Here is a 23,422-nt window from a genome sequence, read left to right as displayed (position 1 = left end):
TTAGCTGCAGCATATAATTTACCCTGACTGCCTTCCAGTCATGGGCCTAAAGTGGGATTTTAATTTCCTAACACCTGGCCTCCTGGCATCTAGTAGTTATAACAGAGAAAGACAGAGACTTTACACAGGCTTTTTGTAAGCTGTTGGCAAAGGCTGAACTAACTCTTTTTGACAGTCCAAACTTTAAAGAAGTGTTGTTTTCATTAAAATTGTTGGCAGTCTTTCTTTGAGGTGGAGAGGAAAGCTTTGATGTGGTGATGTTCGTGTGAATGATTTGTGTGCATTGATTCGAGAAGATGTCACTTCCTGCAGGAATGCCAGTCTAATAATTCTAGTTTGATGTCACGATGGTTTATCTCATCATTCTGGTAGCACATTGTTTCATCAGTGCAAGCATATGACTGGACTCAAATGTGTGGATGATGTGGGATTTAACAAGGTAGATATCAAACACAAAACGACCAAGTTATGGGCTATTGGACCTGGCTGGTGCCCAGGCTATTCCATGGTGGTGTTAGCCATTTCATACTTACCTTTCCAGGTGTGGAGTTTTGAATCAAGCTAACAATCCATACCCAAGATGCACCCTGTGATGCTCTAAATGGTGACAATCAGCAGCTGAGACTGCTTCTCTTGAATGCCTGAACAACTTTGACTGTTCTATGGCATGAAAGACCTTTGAACAGTTTTAGAATGCTCTGCTTAGAGATGCTTAAATGTAATTAAAATCACTAAACATAGAACATGGAACATAACAGACTCTTCAACCCAAGATGTTGTGCCAACTTTTTAACCTATTCTAAGATTAGTCTAACCCTTCCTTCTTGCATCACCCTCCAATTTTTTATAATCCATGTGCCTATCTAAGAGTTTCTTAAATGCCCCTAATGTATCTGCCTCTACCACCACACCAAGCAGGCTGTTCCACACACCTATCACTCTCTGTGTAAAGAACTTGCCTCTGACATTCCTCCAATCATCTTAAAATTATGGCCCCTTTAATTAGCCATTTCCACTCTGGGAATAAGTCTCTGGCTATTCACTTGGTCTATAGTACATATCAAGGAAAGCTTAAAGTACACACAAATGACTAAAAATAATTGTATTTTATTTAAACTAACACTTTTCTTTGGAGGGTTAGAGCCTCCTTTCAAATGAATAAAATTGCTGATTGTAGATCAGCCATCCCTGGAGTCGAGGTAGATTGCTGGATTTAAGCAGTCAGAGAGTTCAAATATAGCCTCCAGCTCCCCAAGCATATCAGTGTTTTAGTGGGCAAGGATGATAGTCTGAGATGAGGTGAGCTGTGCCCAGCAATTTCATGCCTTACGTCAAATGTCAGTTGTTCCATTTCCCTTTTACATTTTTTTTACTAATTTATAGCCATACGTGAAAAGATAACAGATAAAGATTGCAATTGCTATCCATGGTACCAGCTAAGTAAGTGCTTAGATTGCATATGTAACTGAAAAGCCATGCCTGTGCATAATTTGGCTGCTGAGTTAGCAGTTAGAACCCAGCACGGTGGCAACAGACAGATGAAAAGGACAAATCTAAATTACTTTTAAAAGAATGAGGTGGAATATCTGCTTGAAAAATCAAATTAGGCATGTTTTTGGATTGAAATTCATCTTTTAGTCACCTCAGGTTGTGCCCCTGCCTCAAAAATTCATTAATTCATTTGAAATCGAAGGAATGAATCTTGGAGGCATAATAAATATGCTGAGGACAGGATTTGGCATCGTTAACTTTTGAAGTATTTGTCCTTCAATTAACAGTTGAAGATGCGAAGCATGATTTTGGATTCTCTGATATGTGCCCTAAAAGATCGATTGCTTCAATATCTGTGCTTCACTATACATCTGAAGTTAAATTTATTTCTTCCTTCTGCAGAAATAGAATTCATTGAGGACGTTGTGCCTGAACATAACCTGTGCCCGGAGGTATCTGGTTGTGATCTGCTGGACGGGCAGTGCGTTTGTGAGATCCTACACACTTGTGTCAGGGTATTTCAGTTCCCTGATGTGGAAGCCTGCACTGCAGCATCAGGATATGCTCCAGGTAAGGTAAACCACTGAATGAAGGTAGATGAGCTTATTGTTCATGTGTTAGTGAATTTAAAATACATGTGAGTAAATTTGATATTAATTGTGTTCAAGATTTATGGATAGTCGACCATACTTTATGTAAAATAGAAAACGTATATAATAAACACTTCATTTTATATTTGGCCAAAATGTTCTGGGCAACGGAATAATATGCATAAGAAATAAATTCCTGCTGAAGGATTAAGTGTTGACTCAAGTCCAGTGTTTGCCTCCTTCTGATTCCTTTCTATTTGAAGGAGGTGACAATGAATTGACTGAGGTTCAATATGAAGTGTTTGTTTCTAATTAAGTTGTCTTCTTTGATCAGTTTGTTTTAGTTATCTTTGTTGTGCTGCATTGAAAAACTGAGTTTTGTAAAAAAATAAAAAGATATTCAACTTTCTTAAAGATCTATGTTTGCACTCTCTGACTCTTCTCTCCCCCCCCCCCCCCACCCCTGGGCCAGGTATTAACTACTTCCCCTCCCCCCAGCATCTTCCCCCTTCCCTTTCCAGCATCTGCAGAATCTCCCTTTTATTATTTGGATAGTTCACATTATGTTCTCTAATACACTGGTCTGAGGCAATTAACCTTTTAAGCAATCAGAAGAATGTAACTGAACAACGTGATTTGATTGCAACTAGTAGTTGTACCATTAAGCTAATTGTTTTAAACCTGTACCAAAGGTTAAAATATTTCATTTGTAATTTAGAAGTAAACAATATAATTTATAAGCCCATGGGAAAAATACATTCTTTAGTCTCTCAAAAATGAGTTTTTAATGTAAAATAATATTGTTGATGCTGGTAATTGGAATTTAAAGCAAGGTCGCCAAAAACACTAAGTGGCTTAGTAAGAGTTTGATGGTGGTGCAGTTGTTGGTTTTCACAAATAAAACATTGGAGGTGGTTAAGAAAAAAACTGATCTATTGTAATCCAAACACTGAACACAAAGTGCGGTTAAAAATTTTATGCAATTGTGTCATGGCTTCAGATCAGCCTCTTACATTGAACCCCAACTGGATGTCAGTGGCTGTGAATTATGTATGTTTCCACCAATTACATTACCCTACACAGCACTCATGCCCCCCCCCCCCCACCACCAGAGTTCAATAAAACTGAGGTTGTGAACCTGGCCAGACTTCAGATTAGCCACCCGGCTCGGGTCCTATGTTCCACGGGTAGAGGAACAGCTGTTGCCTTTGGCTCATCCAGAGGTGTGTTGACACACGCGGTCATGTTGCGACACCAGGGGCATAGTAGCGGAATCCTACAAATCTGGATTATGCTGCCCTTGGCAGCCTCCAGCGAGGTCTTGTCGCTCTTTGGCAATGCTGGCTGCACACTCACTTGAGCATCCACGTTACCCACGAAGCGTTGCCCTGAAAGGGTGTCCGTAATGAACAATAGACAACCCTGGCAGCTAGAACGCACAGTGTTCACAGACCTCTGATGTCTTGATGCACTGGCAGGTTGAAGCTGCAAGGCAGTTGCCGTTTCTTAGAATTGGTACCAAAGCGATCATGGTAAAAACACAGGCCCAGTGTTGTCTGTTTTGCAGCTGCAGGTGCCCTTATGTTGGGAGCTTTGCTGACCAGGTTTACTGCAGTAGAGATAGGACGAGAAGTGATGCATTCCTGCCTAGCTGCGTGTAGACTATCAGCCATTTTAGCAAGTCAATTATGGGTGCATCAGTGAGGGCTATGCAAACTTGATCAGTCATTTGCTGCATGAAGAGCGCTTTAAAATAGAACAAGGATGGTGATTTCCCAGGAGAGAGAGCATGTGGTTCATTAGCTCCAATACTTAGCATCGATGAGGCTGGGCAAGGAGAGCAACTGTGTGGTGCTCTCAGATTCCAGTAGTCTGAAGGCTGTAAAAAGTGAGTTTTCAGCGACTGGTATATATCGTATTCAGATGGGTTTTCTAATAGGCTCACCACTGTTGCAGCTGCAGAGTTTCAGAGCAACGCTAACATATAATAGAACTTGGTATTGTTTGCGATGATTTCTCACAGCGTGGATTGGGCTCAAATTGTACAAACCAAGCAGAGGCATTTTGCTCCCCAAACTCCAGCAGTTTGAAATGGACTGTGTTGGCTGAAATGATCAATGACTCTGGAATCATCCTGGAGCATTAGGGTCATCAATATAAGTTTTCACAAATAAAATGGTGGAGGCATTTATGTTTGAGAAAAAAATACAGCAATTCATTTATTGTAACTCAAACACTGAACACAAAGTGCAGTGAAAATCTGTATTTAATTACGTCATTGCATCAGAACAGCCTCTTAAAGTGAACCCCAACTCTAAGCTGTTTCCACCAATTACATTACCCTACCCAATTGAACATCATGTAACTAAGAACTTCATTAACACAAGCCCTTGGCATCATGGGCTTGTCGAGAGGAGGCAAAAAGTGTAGCAAGTATCTGCATCTTGAAATTTACTTAAGTGTTGATTTGTTAATTATGATATAACCTGTTGCATGCACATAAACCATTCGAATTATGACATGACCAACAGGTTTGTTGTATACACTCAAACCATTCAATTTCAACCTGTAAAGAATGATGAAAATAATGTCTTGCTGCAGTTTCTGGTTTATCACGGAGACTTTATCACTTAATGAAATATTCAAGAATAATTTGTGAAAGGATTTGTTCAAGGGAGGTATTTTCCTCCACAATTTGAGTGTACTTATTCATGGAGTACCCACTGTGTGATTCTTGCAGCCAGATGGTGCAACAACAGACATTCTCAATTTGTGTATACAGAGTTACCATTCTCCTATCCACATTTGCCTTTTTATTTCTGTGTAATGTTCATGTCAAACATGATGGCAATTCACAATGCTGTAAGTAAATAATGTACATTTTTGGCAACGTCATTTAAATTATTCTATTAAAATTAGTGTATTGCTTTTGATTTTTTTTTATTTTGGTATCTTTCAGAGATGTTTTGGTTGTTTGACTAAATTGGATATTTATAATATTAAAACCTGCACTTTAATATATTAAACTGCAATTAAATTGGTAGCAAGAATAATAGCAGTTGCTTACTCAAACTTCTCCATTGCTATGTGTATTTTTAATGTTGTCTGTTCTTGAATTTGTCATAACGTTGATTTTGTTTTCTGGATAGGTAATAGATGATTATAATAGGCAAAATACCTACATTTATAAAGCTGCAATCCAAAAGCAAAATTCATATAAGCTGTAAAAATAGTCCTTTTTTGTAGTTATTATTAGTTAAAGTAGAAAATTTCAATCACTAGGAATACTTTTTGCATTTGCACTGGTAAAGTTGTACATAAATTTTAACTTTTGATAACAATACAAGTGTTTCTTTAATGTATAAATAAATGAGATACAGCTAATACCCAGTGTTTACTTTTCTAATCATTTATTTGCAAAATTGCATAGGATTGGCATACACAGTTCTATAATGATTTTGGCTTGCATCCATTTGCTTCTCAAATGTTCATTGTTAGTTAAAATTCTAGGCCTTTAATCTTTTAAAGCTTCCTGAAGACATGGTTTCCTTTATTTTCTTTAAGTATAAATTTGAAAAACTTAGAAAAAATATAATATACTAAATTTTCTCATACTTCAAGTTGTTCCAAAACAGTTATGTAGACACCCAAGTCTTTCTGAGCCACATGTTCTGTTTTGTGCACTGGAACTGTTGATGCCAACAATAACCTACTGTTTGTACAATGCCTTTATTGTTTTAGATTAGTACAATTATGAGTGAATAAACTGGAAGAGACCTGGATGTGTGTTAGAATAAGTAAGAAAAGAATTGGTAAAGCTGTCAATGAAGATTTCAGCAGTAATTGAGCTAAGACTGTGGCAGAATTGCAGAGGTATAAACAGACAGTTTTGAAGGTGTGGATGCTGGTGAAAACTCATCCCTGGCCCATGCTTAATACCAAGGTTATAAAAGCTCTGTTTTCTGACAGTTGCCAGAGCAAGTGGTGGAACTGTTGTATACAAAGTGAAACTTGTGACAGTGATCTGAGACATTGACTTTATGTTCTGCCCATATTTAACTGATTAAAGAGAGATAGTGGTATGGTGGGCTTGGTGGTTGGTAGCCTATGTGTGGCCACTGATACTGGCCAGTGCTTCCTGGCAGTAACTAGCTGCCACAATTACACTGACAAAAAATACAATCCAGACTTGCCATTTTGTGCAACACACAATATACTGGAGGAACTCAGCAGGCCAGGCAGCATCTGTGGAAAAGAGTAAACAGCCAACGTTTTGGGCCAAGACCCTTCAGGACTGGACGGAAAGGGGAGAAGTCAGAGGGAGAAGGTGGCATCCCTGAAAATCAGCTTATAATTGAGATGTAGTATAGGGCCAGGTGTTGGACTTCACGGGGTATCAGAGGTAGTGCTGTGAGAGAGGGAAAAGGAACTACTTTCTGCTTCCAACCAGATTAGTTAATTTGGACACAATGGGACCAGTACATTTTGGCTCAAATAAGCTGCTGCCCCAATTAGCCAAAATTTCACGGAAGTAATTAAAAAGGTACAAAAAAGGCAACTACTGCTTAACTGAGTAGCAAATTGTGTATTTAAATGAAATGCTGAACAAATTAGAACACTATCAATACTACTATGGTATTATAAAACTGTGTTAGTTCCTAATAATTATTGACAAATCCAGTATATGGTGTGTTATTTTGATTGACTGTAAACAAACAAAATCAGCACGGACACCTAGTGTAGACAATGGTCTTCCTTCATACAATTTTTGACAATTACATTCTCCAAATCTTCACTTTCATCATAACATTCAAGATGGTTGTTGATACCTTCAAATTGTTCATAGTTCCTAGCTTGTTGAAGTAGTGAGATTGTTTTATTTCCACTGCTGGTGTTTCTGCCACCTTCAAGCCCTAATGCATTAAACCACAATGAGCAAAACAGTTTGGAGTTGATGTTTATTTCTTGCCAGTTACCAGTGTGCAAGCAACAGACGCAACCTTAAAAACTCTTCTCTCTAAGCATGACGTAGTGTCTAACATCCACACAATTGCACGTGACCAATGCTGGTTACAGACTGTTTGGCAACAGTCTCCTGTCCCAATGAAGTGGCACAGGGTCCCAAAGGGAATTCTGGCTATTTTCTTGATTAGTTTTTGTTCTTTAAGTGTTGTTCCAAATAAGCAGTTGCTCAGATTAAATAACGGCCCAATTAACCAGAATCCACTGTGTTGGAATCCAGCAGGTACAGTTCAACTCCATTTGATGCAGTACCATTTGAAGAAATTGGTGAGGTCAAACTTGTCAGTGAATGCAGACAGATTTGAGAAGGCAAGGAGAAATAATTTACATTTTTTTTCACAGTCGCAGTGGAAATGATCTGTGACTTCAATATGGATCCTGTGGTTGGCAAGTCGACTTGATTAGAAGATTTCAGCCATAAGGTCTGAGATTAAAAGGACACAGTTTTTGGAGACAGCAGCAACTTAAAGATGAAAAAGAAACCTGAGGATAGTGATTTGTGAGGATTTAGGTGTCAAGGGATAATTTTTACTTTGGTGCTGATGATGAAGATTTGAAGGAGATTAGGTCCTGTGGAGAAAGAATTATTAATAGTATCAGCTAAAACAGGATCCACATTTCAAAAAAAAGCTCAAATGTTCAGTATTTTAATGGGAATAGGATTGAGAATACGGGAAGTTGGTCCAAAGAACTAGCTTAGTTTGAATGGGGGCAAGAAGGAAGTTGAGAAAGAATCTAGTAAAAAAGGATGAGCTTGGGCAAAGGCTGTAATGGACAGGAAAATATCTGACAGATTAAGGCAAGAAAAGACAAGTTGAGCTTATGTATTGAAGAAGAAGACCTTGAATTCAGTGTTTCTGATATGATATTGTTAATCTTTGTTGAGGTAATGAGGCAAATGAGAAGTCCTGTCAAAACTAATTGTGTTGTCATCAACTTAAACATGAGCTTCTGCAGATGTTGGCTATCTTGAATAATACACACAAAATGCTAGAGAAACCCAGCAAATCAGGCAGCATCTATGCAGAGGAATAAACAGTTGGTGTTTTGGGCCAAGACCCTTCATCAGAACTCGTGTACTGTCGCCAGTTTGAAACAGGGACAGTACAGGGAAAGTTTTGGCCCACAGTCTGCAGAGAAGCCGCAGCACTTGCCACTCTTCTCAAAGAAGGTTTCTCTTCTGCACTGCCTGCTCCAGTCAGTCAACAGTTCAACAGGGTCCTTGGCCTCCAACTGTGTTGTCATCAAGCCAGATGAGCATTCACACATGCTGGAGGAGCAAATCAAGGAATGAATTTCAAATCACTTTTTTTAAAAAAAACCCTGTCTAGAGGAAAGTTTAGAGCAAACTTCAGGGGAAGGTATTTTGCAGAGTAGTTGGAGCCTGGAACGCACTGATGGTAGAGGCTGATACAATAGGGTCATTTAAAAGACTAATGGATGTATAAAATTGGAGAGTTATGGGCTGAATAGAAGTGAAAGGTTGGATTGATAGTGGATTAGCTTTTTGTAGGTAAGCATCACATCATGGGCTGAAGAGCCCATACTGTGCTACACTGTTCGGTGTTCTATGGTCACTGAATAAGAATTGGAAGATGTGCATGATTTTGCTAGTAACTGAAAGGCTGTAAACACACAAAATTGGTGAGCCAGATTGCCTAACTGCTGCAATTTTGTTGCCTGAGTGCCTGAGCTTCTGGGTCCATTACAGAACTGTCAACAGGCATCACATGTCAAACCTTGGACAGGAAGAGCAGGTGCACCTTTTTGAATAGAGAGGAGTAGCTGTGAAGCAACGATGTGTATATAAAGTTCACTTCTCAGTTTCATGGGCAGTGGTGTTCCAGATTCGCCCCCCCCCCCCCCAGGTATCACAACATAGAGCTTTGCCATTGAGGACAAGGCCAGCTAAGGGTTCCAAGTTGACAGTGAGGAATCTGCAACAGGTGTGTTAATGCTTACCACACGGATCATCACAAGTTCAGGTGGATTGTGACAGCAAGCTGCTGATAGCAAATTCTGGTTCCCTATTTTGAAACATTCAAGTCAAGTCAAGTCAACTTTTATTGTCATTTCGACCATAACTGCTGGACCATGGTGTTACATGACACAGTACAAAAAACTAGACTGAACTACGTAATACAAAACCAGAGAAAGCTACACTAGACTACAGACCTACACTGGACTGCATAAAGTGCACAAAAACAGTGCAGGCATTACAATAAATAATAAACAGGATAGTAGGGCAAGGTGTCAGTCCAGGCTGTGGGTATTGAGGAGTCTGATAGCTTGGGGGAAAAGAATTACAATACATATGCCTGAAGTTATTTTTCTGGGCTGTGAATTGGGCAAATGTTAGATTTTCAAATGTATTGTGGCCTAGTTTATAAATAGCTGTAATTCATGTCAGTTCTAATTGCACTTGATCGTTCTGGAGAAGGCTCGGTATGGAAGTTGCAAATGTCATATCAGAATTTTCTGTATTAGACTACATGTGCAAAACTTCAAATTTCCTGTCATTTTCTTAGAGGAATGAAAGTAAATGCTGTGGTTCTGCAGTTGTATCTACTACTGAATATTTGTTTCCGTTCCAGCCTAGCTCTAATTTTAGGGATTAAATAAAGAAAGCACAAATGCATGTAAGAAAGCACTGTTTGGGAGAACTGTTATTATGGAGTAACAAAAGCTTTTTCAGAATGGAGGTATTTTTTATTAACACACACACAAAATGCTGGTGGAACACAGCAGGCCAAGCGGCATCTATAGGTAGAAGCATTGTCGACGTTTCGGGCTGAGACCCTTTGTGACAAAGGGTCTCGGCCCGAAACGTCAACAGAGCTTCTTTCTATAGATGCTGCCTGGCCTGCTGCGTTCCACCAGCATTTTGTGTGTGTTGCTTGAATTTCCAGCAATTGCAGATTTCTTTGTGTTTGCGTTTTTAAATTCACTACTGTGAATCTTTCAGTTAGTCCTGACGAAGCGTCTCAGCCCGAAACATCGACTTCCTATAGATGCTGCCTGGCCTGCTACGTTCCACCAGTATTTTGTGTGTGTTGCTTGAATTTCCTGCATCTGCAGATTTCCTCGTGCTTGGGTATTTTTTATTAAATATTTTAAGGAGATGTTGGAGGATTATGTTCACCTAATATATATGTATATTAAATTACAATTAACCTTTTGATAAAATGCATCTACAGAAGATTGTTAAATAAGATGTTGGTGGGAGACTCAGTGATGGATAACAATTAGTGTATTCACAAAAGCATTGAGTAGTAATTCATTGAAGCTCTTCTGTGTGTGGAACCTCCATAGTCAATTTCAACAGCAATCTGTATTGAGACTGTTGCTATTCATTAGAAACAGATGTTTTTCAACTGAGATTAAAATAAGAAATGTTTACATTTGATGGCCTGCAGATGATAGAATAGGTAAGAATGTTAGTTACAGATTTCTAATGTAATTGCCCATTGATATGATTAAGTGATGTATTTGCATTTTAGGCATTGTGCAGGGTACCGATGAAGTGATGGCCTTGACCCTGTTAGAGTTCTTGTCTCCATATTATTTTAGCCTAACACTTAAAATGTCACTTAAGGGAGGATTCTGGTGGTGCCCATTTTTTGGGCAATGAATTAAACCAAGGTGCTCTTGTCCTGTTCAAGTGGGTACATAATACAAACTGAAGATGAAATGAGTTCTCCATTAACCTGGCTTACATTAATCCCTGAACAAACTTTACTTAAACAAAGTATTTTCTCTTCCCTCTTGTTGCTGTATGTGACACTTATGTTGAAGTTACCTATGACAAAGTCACAAAGTTTGGCATACATTTATTATTGAAGTGTATATATATGTCACCAAGATGTTGGAAAAGATTTGTAGCTCGTGTTGAGGATGTTGGTAATTGTCACTTCAGCATCAAGTAGTCAGTACAGAGCCAAGAGTCAATTCATTCCTGATTACACGTATCAATCAATGAGGAGAACATTAATCCTACATAACAATCAACTATCTCAGCCCGGGCAACAATTATCACCTGATCGGATTTTAAAGAACCAATCGTGGATTACATAATCAGTAACCAATAGAAATGGCACAGATAACCTACACACACAAATGGAGTGATCACTGAACACATAAAAGACGAACATTTCATTCGAAGTTGCACTGATGATGTTGCCCAGCTGGGTAATGAAATGTCTGCAAGCTAACAAGCCAGCTCGGCGAGCTACTCAACAACGACATATATGTCACCATTTACAGCCCTGAGATTAGTTTTCTCACGGGCATACACAGTAAATCCAAGAAATATAATAGAATCAAAGACCGTACCCAACAGGACCAACAAACAACCAATGTGTAAAGGACAACAAACTACAAATACAAAGGAGAAAAAAATAATAACAATAATTAATAAATAAGCAAAAAATATTGAGAACATGAGATGAAGATGAAGGTGAATCCATAGGTTATGGATCAGTTCAGTGATGGGGTGAGTGAAGTTATCCCATTTGGTTTAAGATCCTGATGGTTGAAGGGTAATAACTGTTTCTGAACCTGGCAGTATGGGTCCTGAGGTTCCTGTACTTTCTTCCTAATGGCCACAGTGAGAAGACACCACGGCCTGGGTGGTGGGGATCCTTGATGACAGCACTCTGTGTAGCTTTACCCATGATGGACTGAGCTGCAACCAGTCAATAAACTCTTCAAAATGATTCTATTGTTTTGAATAACCAATTCAAAAATAAGTCACTGAGACGGTCTTGAAATGACTTTTTTTTCTTGTTCTTCAATTCACACCAAAAGAGTTACTACACCCAGTTGGCTCCATGTGCCCATCATCCCCAATTTCTTCTCCCCCACCCCCTCCCCACACCACCCAGCCTGATCTGGTTCTACCCATCACTTACCATCCCTGTTTCACTCCTCTCATGTTCATATGTTGGCTTTCTTCCCTCTACACTCTCACACCTAATGTACGGTCTCAGCCTGAAACATCATTCATCCACAAATCCAGTTTGACACATTGAATCACCAGCAAATTATTATTTTTCCGTTTACTTTGAATAAGCTTTTGTAATCATACCTTGGTGTTCAGTCTAACAAAACCAACCTGGTAGAAAACAAGTAGGTCTTCAAGGCAGATTAGGTTGAAATTGCACCTTTGCCTCTTACTCTTTCCTTTGATATGTACAGACGTGAATCAATTAGGAAACACAGCCAGGTACGAGAAAAGATTTAGACCAGAAATTTCACAGAATATCATTGGCCTTATCAAACCCTCTCCTGAATGCATGGTAGTTATTCTTAAAAAGTTGAATTTATGAGGCTGCTTAGCACTGAAGCTGACCCAAACAATGGACAGTAATCAAATGCATGCGATTGCAACCTTCTGGAGGTTATATCCCCTTGCTCACTACTCTTCATTGAGAGAGGATTAGGGCAGGAAGGAGCTGGCAAATTGAGTGATGTGTACACCAGCTTCATCTTTTTGTGAGTGTAGATTTGCTCAAATAGTTGGGACATTTTCAAGCTCCTGGATCATGGGGTAACTATGTGAACTTTATTTCACCACTTAAGCAATGAAATACAATTTCCAGAAAAAAAAATGTTTGCTTCCCCCTTTTGGATACTACCCAGGTGAAACAGTTCTGTTTCAATAAACAAGTAAGCACCTGCCAAAATTGCACACACATTTAGTTTTGGAAATTTAGGAAAACTTAAGATGGAACAGAATGTCCAACTAGTTTTATAAATTTGTTCCAGAAATCACTGTTTGCAATAGAATTTCCATGAAAGATTCATTTAACATTATGCCTTGAATTTTAATGAGTTAAGTTGCTGTAGAGTTGGAACAAAACCAATGTGGAATTGGCTATAAGTTAGTGTTTCTGTTTAAGTGTTGCAAACCTCTAGCTTTGTCTATCCTGTAAGAAATCCTATCTATCATCCTATTTAGTTCAGTTAATTTTCATTAGATTACAGACCAGATGAGTGCCTTGGGAAATTATACTACATTGAAAGTGCAAGCTGCTGTGTTTATCTCCCATGTTATAGATGAATGTGAAAACTTGCCACTTTGCGGAGTTTTTCATGATCTCAAACTATCCCAAGGTGACTCACAGCCAATGAAATAGCTTGGAAGTCCACTCCTTGAACCGATGGAATGAATATAGCCAACATATAAGCAGCAGATGCTGCAATGCTATAAAGACCTGATGGATGTTTGTTGTTTGATAGGCCAGCTGTCAGGACACCAACGATAATTCCCTCAAAATAGCTCTGTGGATATCTTGCATCTTTTCATTTAAATTGATCATTTGTAAAATTTAACCTCTAACTCTATTATATTTGATTGTGTAAGGTTTTATGCTCAAACCTTTGGAATGCCATTTGAAGATGTGTTTCTGACTTGGAGGCAAAAATGTTAGAAATTTAGTCAGAGCAGGAAAACTGAAGTGAAAATGTCAAACTCACAACAGAGCGATTGAGGTGCAATGCATAAATGCAATTAAGAGTAGTATTGTAAATAAATTATTTGATTAGGTATTTAAATAACTCATTACAGGTTAGATGTAAAATACATGAAATACATACATCATGATGTTGCCACGTGTTAAGTGTGCGCTTCGCTAAAAGTAAAACCAAAGAGTACATGTTTACCCTGATCTGCCTGTGTTTTTCTTTTGGATAATTTTTGGAGTTACAAAATGTAACTAAGGTTATTATTTTATGTTTAAAAGAAAATCATTGAGTTTGAACCGTTAGATTAAATGGCTTGTTTCTCTACAGTAACATTCTGCTCTCAATACATCATATATACTGTGTACATCAATTGATCAAGTAATGCTTCCAACAGGCTTTGGATCATCTAAACTGTTATTAATGATCTCATTGATACCAGTAGCCAACCACTTGTTGGAATACCTGAAACAGAAAAGAAAGCTTAAATGAATACTCTCATCATTTGAATGTTCAATACCATACACTCATTAGTAGTAACAGCCTGTTTATATTCCATGAGACCAATGAGGCTTTTGGAGTGTAGAGTCATACTCTGTTAACGAAGATGGCATATACTGCTGACTAAACAGATATTATACGAACTTGAGATACGTACTTTTCATAACACCAGAAAACCACCGTACTCAGTCATTCACTTAATTCACTGGCTTGGAGTATTGACTTAGAAGACTGGAAGCTTAACATATTTAATTGGGAGAACAAAAATGATCTTCAAAGATTCCAGTAGACAACATTCCTTGGAGATATCAAGCAGATTATCATCGCTACTTTTTTATAAGAATGAGTCTGCTGGTAAACATAACAAAGTTGCAGTTCACATTTTTAAATTGGATCCAATGTTCAGACCTCAAAAAATTTGTAAGCTTTCTAGATGACTATTTCCTTAGTGTTCAATGTCAGCTCAATCCAGGCTCGGTGATTAAATGCAAATTGTTTTGCTACTGCCTTCAGGCATTGATAGCAGTTGACCTTGATACAAATCCTTCTAAGAGTGCAGCATCAAATTCTGCTATCTTTGTTCTCCTGCTTCATGGAAATGTATCTAGAGAATACTATCATAACTCAATGGATTTAGCCATGTGTCAGAAACCATTCATAAATAGTGAATGTTTGTATTCCTAACTTCGCAATATTTCCTCCACTGTAGTTATGTTCACAATAATTCTTGAGGCAATGAACCCTTCTCAGAGCATTTTAGATATGGGCACTTCTTGGGAACAACATGTGGCAATGAAATCTAAAAAACAATTACAGTAATTACTTCAAAGAACGAGGTTGCCTTCCCTCCACTATTGATGCTTCCCTCATCTGTATCTCCTTCATTCCCCATACATCCATGGTCACCCCATCTTCCTGCTGCCTTAACAGTAAGAGAGTTCTTCTTGTCCTAAGATACACACCATCGGCCTCCACATTCAACACATCATTCTCCGTAACTTCGGCCATCTCCAAAGGGGTCTTACCACTAAACATATCTTTACTTCCACCCACACCTGATACCCACAGGAATCACTCGCTTCACAATTCCCTTGTCCATTCGTCCCTCCCCACAAATCTCCTTGCTGGCACGTATCCCTGCAGGCAGACTAAGAAATACACCTATCCATACACCACCAACCTCACCTCACCTCCATTTCAGAGCCCCAAGCAGTCTCTCCAGGCGATGCAACACTTCACCTGGTAATCTGCTTGGGTCATCTATTGTGTCTGCTGTTCCTGATGCAGGCTGCCCTACACTGATAGGGCCTGATGTAAGTTGGGGGACCACTTTGTCAAACACCTCCACACCATCCGACACAAGCGGGACTTCTTGGTGGCCAAACATTTAAATTTCCATTCTCTTTCCATGGACTCCTGTTGTGCCAAAAGGAGGCCATCCTCAGGGTGGAGGAGTAACACCTGAAATTCTCTCTAGGTAGTCGCCAACCTAATGGCATGAGTATCAATTTCTCATTTTGGTGAACTAGTTCCCCCGCCCCACCTCCATTTCCCACTCTAGCTTTACATCTCTCCTGTCTATTACTTCCGCCAGAGTCCCCTCCTCCTCCTCTTTCTGCTGAGGCCCACTCTGTCCTCTATCAAATTCCTTCTTCTCCAGCTCTTGACCTTTCACACCCACTGGCTTCACCTGTCACCTTCTCCTCCCCCCACCTATTTATTCTGGCATCTTCCCCCTTCCTACTCGGTCCTGAAGAAGGGTCTCTGCCCAAAACGTCAACTGTTTATTCTTTCCCATAGATGCTGCCAGACCTGCTGAGTTCCTCCGGTATTTTGTGTGTGATGCTTTGGATTTTGATGCTGCCTGGCCTACTGAGTTCCTCCAGCATTTTGTGTCTGCTGTTTTGTTTTTTATTTTGAAATATTTATATTTGTAATTTATTGTAATTTTTATGCCTTTCATTGTTCTGCTGCTGTAACATATGTCAGTGATAACAAACCTGATACTGGTTTTCAAAGGTCAATAGACTTACTAAATTGCTTCCTCTAGACAACAGCTGGCACGCTTGGCTTATAGTTCATGTAAAACCACAAATCGAAGGCAAAATGTTACATTTAACTGTTTTGCTTGGATGGATATAATGGCTATGGAATCAGATGTGGTTTGGTGACTGGAATTTTGTGTGCAATTATAATTCTGTTCAGAACAGAATTTGGTCAGGGAAGTGTACATTCTATACTAAACAACTCTAAATAGTCGATACAAGGGAAGTCAGCTGTTGAAGAAGCACTTAAGCAATGCAAATATTGAGCATGCATGGTTTCCATGCCATCTTTATGTACAAACATACAGGGGTCTCAGAGAACCAGTTTTGCATGTTAATGCCGGAAAGAAATTTAAATTCTCTTTTCCTCTCCTGCCAGCACATACAAAATCTTTAAAGTACAAGTAGCCATGCATCCTTCACACCTAATCTATATATTCAGAACCCAATCTTCCAATAAGTTGATCCCTTTTAGTGATATACAGATACTATTTCCAAGGGGTAGCATGCATCGGGAAAGAGGAAAGGAACATGAACATGAAGATATAATAATATGGTGACGTCAGTGACGTGAATGGTTTAAAACACTGATGGTTCACAACACAGAGGCAACCATGAACCAAAGGTGGCAGTACCATTTTATTTTTCAGAAAAATTTATACTTAAAACTGCATTTTGATTTATGTCTTTTGCTGCTGAAAGAAATCAGAATGAATTTATCATCATCCTCAAAATCAAGTGAACTCCACAAAGGAGGCTCGCTGCCAGCAGCTTGAAAGATAATACACAGGCATGTTCATGACTGAATGATTCCAGGTTCTGCACTGTAATGCACAAGAGACTTGTTTTATTAAAAGAAAAGACTGTTGCCAATTCATATTTCCTTTTGGTTAGGAATTAGTTTTATTTTGCCAAGGAAGCCACAATTGAATGTCACCTTTATTTCTCTTCCAGATCTGCTACTTTTTTTGCTGTGTAGAGAACAGAAGTTCTGTTCTAGATTACAAGGAACAAACCTGTTAACAAATCAAATGACAAAATTTCAATAAGTTTAAACCAAAACTGTTTACATTTCCCACTCGTTCATGAGATATTATCAGATTGACTTGTGCTTATATTTGTGTCTTGTGACAATGGGATCCTCTAAACTGCAATATGGCCATTGAAGTACTTTTGAAATGTAGCTATTGTTATTATGTAGGGGCAATGTATACAAAATTACACACAATAAGAGCTCACAAATTGCGGTAGGATCATGACCAGATCATCTGTTTTTGTGAAATTGGTTCACTAATAAGTATTCTCCAGCTTACTGGAGCTAAGAATACCTTTTTATGTCCCTCTGAGAGTTTAAAGCTTCAACCTAAAGATGTCATCTCTAACAGCTGCAGTGCTTCTTCAACTTGGAGCCTTCACTTGGGGTATCAACCCAAATTGTGTGTGCTCGATCCTCACAACTTGCTAACTTGGAGACTGATATTACAATATGTTATTTGTCTGATGATTTGATTTTTCATGTGTGTGGTGAAATTCATGACCACAAGTGAAATAAAGCGAAAAGCTAGGGTAAAACTACTCTAATAAATGAAGACAGATTTTAGTCCTAGGTAGGTAAAGACTGCACTATGTTTATAAAACATGATGATTAGAATTGATTGCTATTTTATATTCTTTGAAACACTCTATGCATTTTGATTATTTGGCTGGCAAAGATTTGAAGATGGAAAACAGGTAAGCCATGTGCTGGCATAAGGCACATGCTTCTGAGTCCATCTTATCAATAAGGGAATAGGACTGGGAAGCACATTGTATGCACTAAAAAAGGACTAACCAATGAACTTGTTGTGAAGGTTTGTTGGAGATGTATGAGTTTTTCTTCAAGAAACTGATATCTGAGCTTCTGTTGGATGCTGTCTATAGGGTATCAAGAGAGTTTGAGTCCAGAAGGTCGAAGTTTTCTTCAGTAGCCTCCATTTTCTTTAGTACATCATGTGGATAATCTGCTGGAGGTCAAAGCAGATGTGTGAAATTTTTAAGGCTGAAAATTTTAATTCCTGAGAAGATGGTGGTTCCAAATGATGTGTGTGTTCTCCCATGAAGGCAAAAAATATCAATCTTTCATCCATGCTAAAATCAAAAAAAAATCTAGCTGCTTTTTTAATCATCTTGGGGTCTTGGTCAAGAATTTTTAACAAGCCCTGCACAAGTGTCACAAAAACTAAGTGTTGACTACCTTAAGAAAATTAAAATTAGGTGCAACCGTACTGCTTTTTGGAATAGCCTGATGCTTGAAGTGATGTCCCAGCACTATTCTGATTGGAACACATAGAAAATAGTGCTTATGATAAATAAATGAATAGCTTGTAAATTTTTCTTGAATCTTAGTTAAGGGAGTTTTTGCCATGAAGTTTTCTCCATAAAACTTGTATGTTGATCTTCCAAACACATTTAACAAACGTTTATAATTACATGTTAAGTTTGGTAGCTATGATTTGCAATAACTTGTTTAAAAAGTCTTACAATCAATCTCTGCTGTTGGTCAAACTAAATGACTTTTGAACTTAAGAATAACTATCAAGAGGTGTGAGTTTCTTTTTTAGGAAAATTTCCTAGAAATTTGAAATAAAATCCAATGTACACTTTTCCCTCCCAGTGTAACAGGTCTTGCCTGACTCTTGTTCAGGATCTTCTAAGAAGGTGAGAGTAAATTGCTTCCTTTGGTTGTTCCATTTTCTAGACATCAGAAGGACTTGCATTCTGCATATGCTCCTTTGATCTTCCCATTCATCCCTAGTCCGTTGGCACTTTGTCTAACTCTGTGTAAGCAGCTGTTCTTTCCACATTTGAGGAGTGTATGTCTTTGATTGTGTCATACCGTTGTACGTGGGATATTTACTTCCTTTCTCTCTGATGATCAGATCACATTAGTGTTCAGTTTATCTCTTGGGTAGAACTATGGAGAAATGTGGTTTGAATTGAGGTCTAACAGACACAGCAGTGCAATGGTGAAGTCCTTCAGGTGATGGATATCTTGAGCAACACACACAATGAAGGAGGAACTTTCAGGTCAGTCATCATCTGTGGATGGAAATCAGGCCAAGATGTATTCAACCAGGATTTTGTGTTGTTTGTTGGTAGGTTATTGGCCACTGTAAATTATCGTTAGTGGAGATAGCATGGGAATTATTTGAGGTAGTGTCTAGCTAATGGAGATGCAAGAAGAGTATTGCAACATAAGCTCTTCTGTGACCGTTTCTTTGAAATGTTTGGCTCCTCAATCAAGAGCATCTAATCAACATGATTTTACATCCTTATTTGGTCTAAGTAACTTGTACTTTACTCAGACAGTTGTTGTACCTCAAGTGTCAGATTCCTGCAACATCTTGGGTGTGGCATCTCATTTGCTGTCTTAAGTTTTGCTTTGACTTTGAGCTTGAGATCATTTCTAGAGATGCAGTGACCCCTGTACTTCAAATTTTACTCATTCCACCTCAATTGCTTCTGTTTGCATCCACTAATTAGTGCATTTAGTCATGTGCTTTTTTCTCTGGACCAATAATTTTCATTTTTACCCACTGAAGACTTTGAATGGCACATCAACTTCATTCTTCTGGGTGCTATGTTGAACTTTTCTCAAATAATTTCTGTTGAATGATGTGCTGAAGCAGTTAAATGTGAACAGTTTTTCCCCTCCAGCTCTACATACCAAAGCTCATTCTTTCGCAGATTGAGCTTGTTTAACACCACATGCATTATGTTCAACCAGAATTCTGAATCTAGTCCTTTCTGTCTTTGTGCAGCTCTTCTCACCTGCTCAAAGGCTCTCCGATGTCCCTTTCATCATGCAAAGCCTATACAAATTTTATTACAATGTAAATAATGCACACTTTTCAACTACAGCTGCTGTCTACAATCCTTTCAATTTATTAGTGGACTTCTCCTTGCTGCCTTTTGCCTCATGCTTTACAGCATGTAATTCCCATTATTGGCCATCCAATATTTTTCATCTGGTTTTGAATAGGTCTGCAGTTTTGCAACTCTGTTTTCCCTATTCTAGGATTAACTTTGAGTCACATTTCCCTAAGGGCTAGACTTTCAGATTCCACAAATAATCCAATCTGATGAACAAGTCCTTCAAATTTGTGAAGTTGCAATTATCTGTTAACAGTTTTAGGTTTGATTTGAAAGAAGAGAGAGAGGTGCTTCCTAGTTCTGGTTCTGTGAAAAATAAAGGTTGATGGTCCACCATTTCATTTCTAGGCATGTTGCAAAGTCCTTATAATGCACGTGGTGTATCAGAGTCTCATTTGAGGATTTACAGCATCGTACTGGGCTGTACCTTTATGACCAACTAGATATTATAATATCTTGACTTTTAGTCTGCTGCAGTTTACATGCCATAGCCAGCTCATCTTCATTTTCTCCATTCTCCAAACATGGAACTTGCCAGGAAATTTAGTGGTTTGGGTGGTTCTATTTGCTCCACTGTAGTCTTATAACATTGTGGTACAAGCTGTTCTTGTTCCTGAGCTGTGTGACTACAGCTTTGCAGTTTCCTGTGATCACATGCAGAGCAGTTATGATACCGAGAATTATGCATCCGGATAGGATACTTTTTTGATAAGAATTGTTAAGGATCAACTGGAACATGCCAAATTTCTTCAGCTTTCTGAGGTAGTGGCATCGGTGAGCTTTCTTGTCATGACATCTACCTAGTTGGACCAGGACAGGCTTATTGGTCATCATCAATCCTAGAAACCTGAAACTGTCTGCCATCTCAACCACACCGTTGATGTGGACAAGAGCATGTGCACTGCCTCCCTTCCTGGAATTGATGACTGGAGTTTGAGGCCTGCTGTTTGGATTTTCGTCATTGGTGAGTCTGAGTTTGGGGTTCTCATCCAGGATACCCATTTATTGTCAGTGGCAAGCCTGAAGGTGAATCAATTGTCCAAGGGTCAAGACCAAATGGACAAAACCCTGGTTCTGCAAGTCTGTGTATTCACTACAGAAGTCAGAGGACCAGTGTCTACAAATATGCAAGTCTGCTGGAGGCCCTGGGGTGTCATGTCTAATGATTAGAGGCTGTCTGTACGTGTATCTCCTTTGTTTTACTGACATGAGGGAAAGGTTGTTGTCATGACACCATGTTACTAAGGTCTCTATCTCCTTCCTGTACTCCGACTCATTCTTATTTCAGATCAGTCCACTAGAGTGGTATTACCTGTAAGCTTGTTATGAGTGTACAGGGAGTTGAAGATGTAACCTTGGGGAGCACTCGTGTTTAGAATAATTGTGGAGTTGTTGCAATCTATTCTTATTGATTGTTGTCTGTTGTTCAGGAAGTCGAGGATCCAGTTGCAGATGGAGGCATTGACTCCCAGGGTCTGTAGTTTAGTGATGAGTTTGCTTAGAGTTAGAGGATTAAAGGTGAAGCTAAGGTCAATAAACATAAACATAGATATCTTTACTGTCCAGTTGTTTCAGAGATGAAAGCGGGACCAGGCAGATGGCATCTGTCATAGATCCGTTTCTGTGAAAGGTGAATTGCAGTTGATCAAGGTCATCTGGAAAGCTGGAGTTAATGCATACCATTTGGTGGAACTTTTCTCACTGACGTTCTTGCGTATCTTTAAAGAGGTGACCAATTAGAGGAATATTATTGCACATTGGACATTACAGGTTACATTGTACATTGGAATTTCTAATCCCTCATCTCTTTCAGAAATATTGATTCTGTACACCACAATTGGTTAAGTGCTAAAAATAACATAAAAGATACCTCAGTGCTAGATTTTGTAAAACAACAAGAATATTTCTGGCCTAAGTCCAGTACTAATATTTACTCCCACAAAGCCCAGATCTACTTCATACCAAGTTCAGAGTAAAATCAGAAACCAGGAATAGAGTGTAAGCAGAGAATCTGTGTGATCCTGCTTGAGTTCTCACGGCTTCAGATCAGATTAGTTCTGAATCTTTATAAATAGTCTGTAGGGTCCACATCACTTAGTGTTGGTACTTATAGACTTATGATTTACTTTGATGAAGAACTTCTATATTCAGTGAGATTTAGGAGATAATTTTTCCTCTACTTTGTTGTCTTAAGAAAATGTCATGTGTATCTAATGTATTAGTTACTTATCAAGGAATATTGTGCAATGAAACAGTGGAATAAATGAATTGGAATATACTGAATGAGAAGTTATGTTTTTTTGGCTTTTTAGTTAGGGGTTTTTTCTCTTGGTAGGAGTTCTATTTTTCTTTCAAAAATATTCTTAACACATTTTTCTTATTACTATTGATATATTGCTTAGCTTTGTTAATCAGTTATTTGCTAATTTAATTCTTCATTGACTTGATTACCTTAATGTATTTTTGTTGATCTTTAATAATAATTAATGAAAATGATTTTAAAAATGAAAAAAAGTATAGCTAGTTGGCTTTAGATCAAACCTAAAATCTACGCATACATATCTATTGTATTCACAATTGTAACTCAAATGTTGTAAGCACAGTTTTCTAGTTTTGCTTTGCATGTATGAGCTTCGTTGGTATATTTCATTGTCAAGCATGTTTACAGTCAAAGGCTGTAGAAAACTTGAATAAATTCAGAATTAAGTGAGGTTCTGCTCATATAAAATCACATCAACCTGATTGAGCCATGTAGTGCAATTCTGAAGTGGCAGACACCTTTTATCCAAGCTGCTTTTTATCAAGGCACCACCTACATTGACTGCCATAAGACCTACATCTGTTGGGATATAGAAGTGCTGAAAGGAGTGTTTCATGCTTTGTCATACTGCAACATTTTATGCATGTGCATTGACATGCTTTTTGGATGCTTCTTTTACCCCAGTTGAATTGAATTCCTATTTTTTAATGGATTTGCTAATGCAAAGTGATAAAGGATGGGAATAGTCATCAGGAAACTTGTGGAATATGTTAGAGAGCTCAATATTTGAACATATTGTTTCCTTTATGTTAGTGTCCTGAGGTACTTGAGTGTAAGTCCCTTGGCAGATAAATTGTATTAGAAATTATATAGCTGGTGAAAGTGCATGGGAGGACAGGGATCATGATAATGAGCAGATAGATGGATCATGGTAGATGGGTGGGTCTGAAGTCAGGTCGTAAGAAACACAAGAGGCAAGGGCAAGGAGGGGTGTCAAGCAAGCAGCAGGCATCCTTTGGTTAGATGAGGAAAACTGGGCTGTGCTGTTAGAAACATAGAAAATTAGTGCAGGAGTAGGCCATTCGGCCCTTCGAGCCTGCACCACCGTTCAGTATGATCGTGGCTGATCATCCAACTCG

The 23,422-nt window shown here is 38.6% G+C and overlaps 1 protein-coding gene across 2 annotated transcripts in view; it reads left to right on the top strand.

Moving 5' to 3' along the window:
- The window catches only part of LOC132383848 (cysteine-rich motor neuron 1 protein-like), a 224,707-nt gene that overhangs the window by 53,173 nt on the left and 148,112 nt on the right, over positions 1–23,422 (top strand). The window contains exon 2 of one of the 2 annotated variants that reach the window (XM_059955049.1): positions 1,894–2,061. The exons of the other annotated variant lie outside the window; for it this stretch is intronic. Coding sequence (XP_059811032.1) covers positions 1,894–2,061 — 168 coding nt within the window. The remainder of the gene's footprint in view (positions 1–1,893; positions 2,062–23,422) is intronic. 2 annotated transcript variants of the gene reach the window in all.

This window comes from Hypanus sabinus, chromosome 2 (assembly GCF_030144855.1).
Source record: "Hypanus sabinus isolate sHypSab1 chromosome 2, sHypSab1.hap1, whole genome shotgun sequence".
In the NCBI taxonomy this organism is placed as follows: domain Eukaryota; kingdom Metazoa; phylum Chordata; class Chondrichthyes; order Myliobatiformes; family Dasyatidae; genus Hypanus; species Hypanus sabinus.
This window is presented reverse-complemented; position numbering and strand designations above follow the sequence as displayed.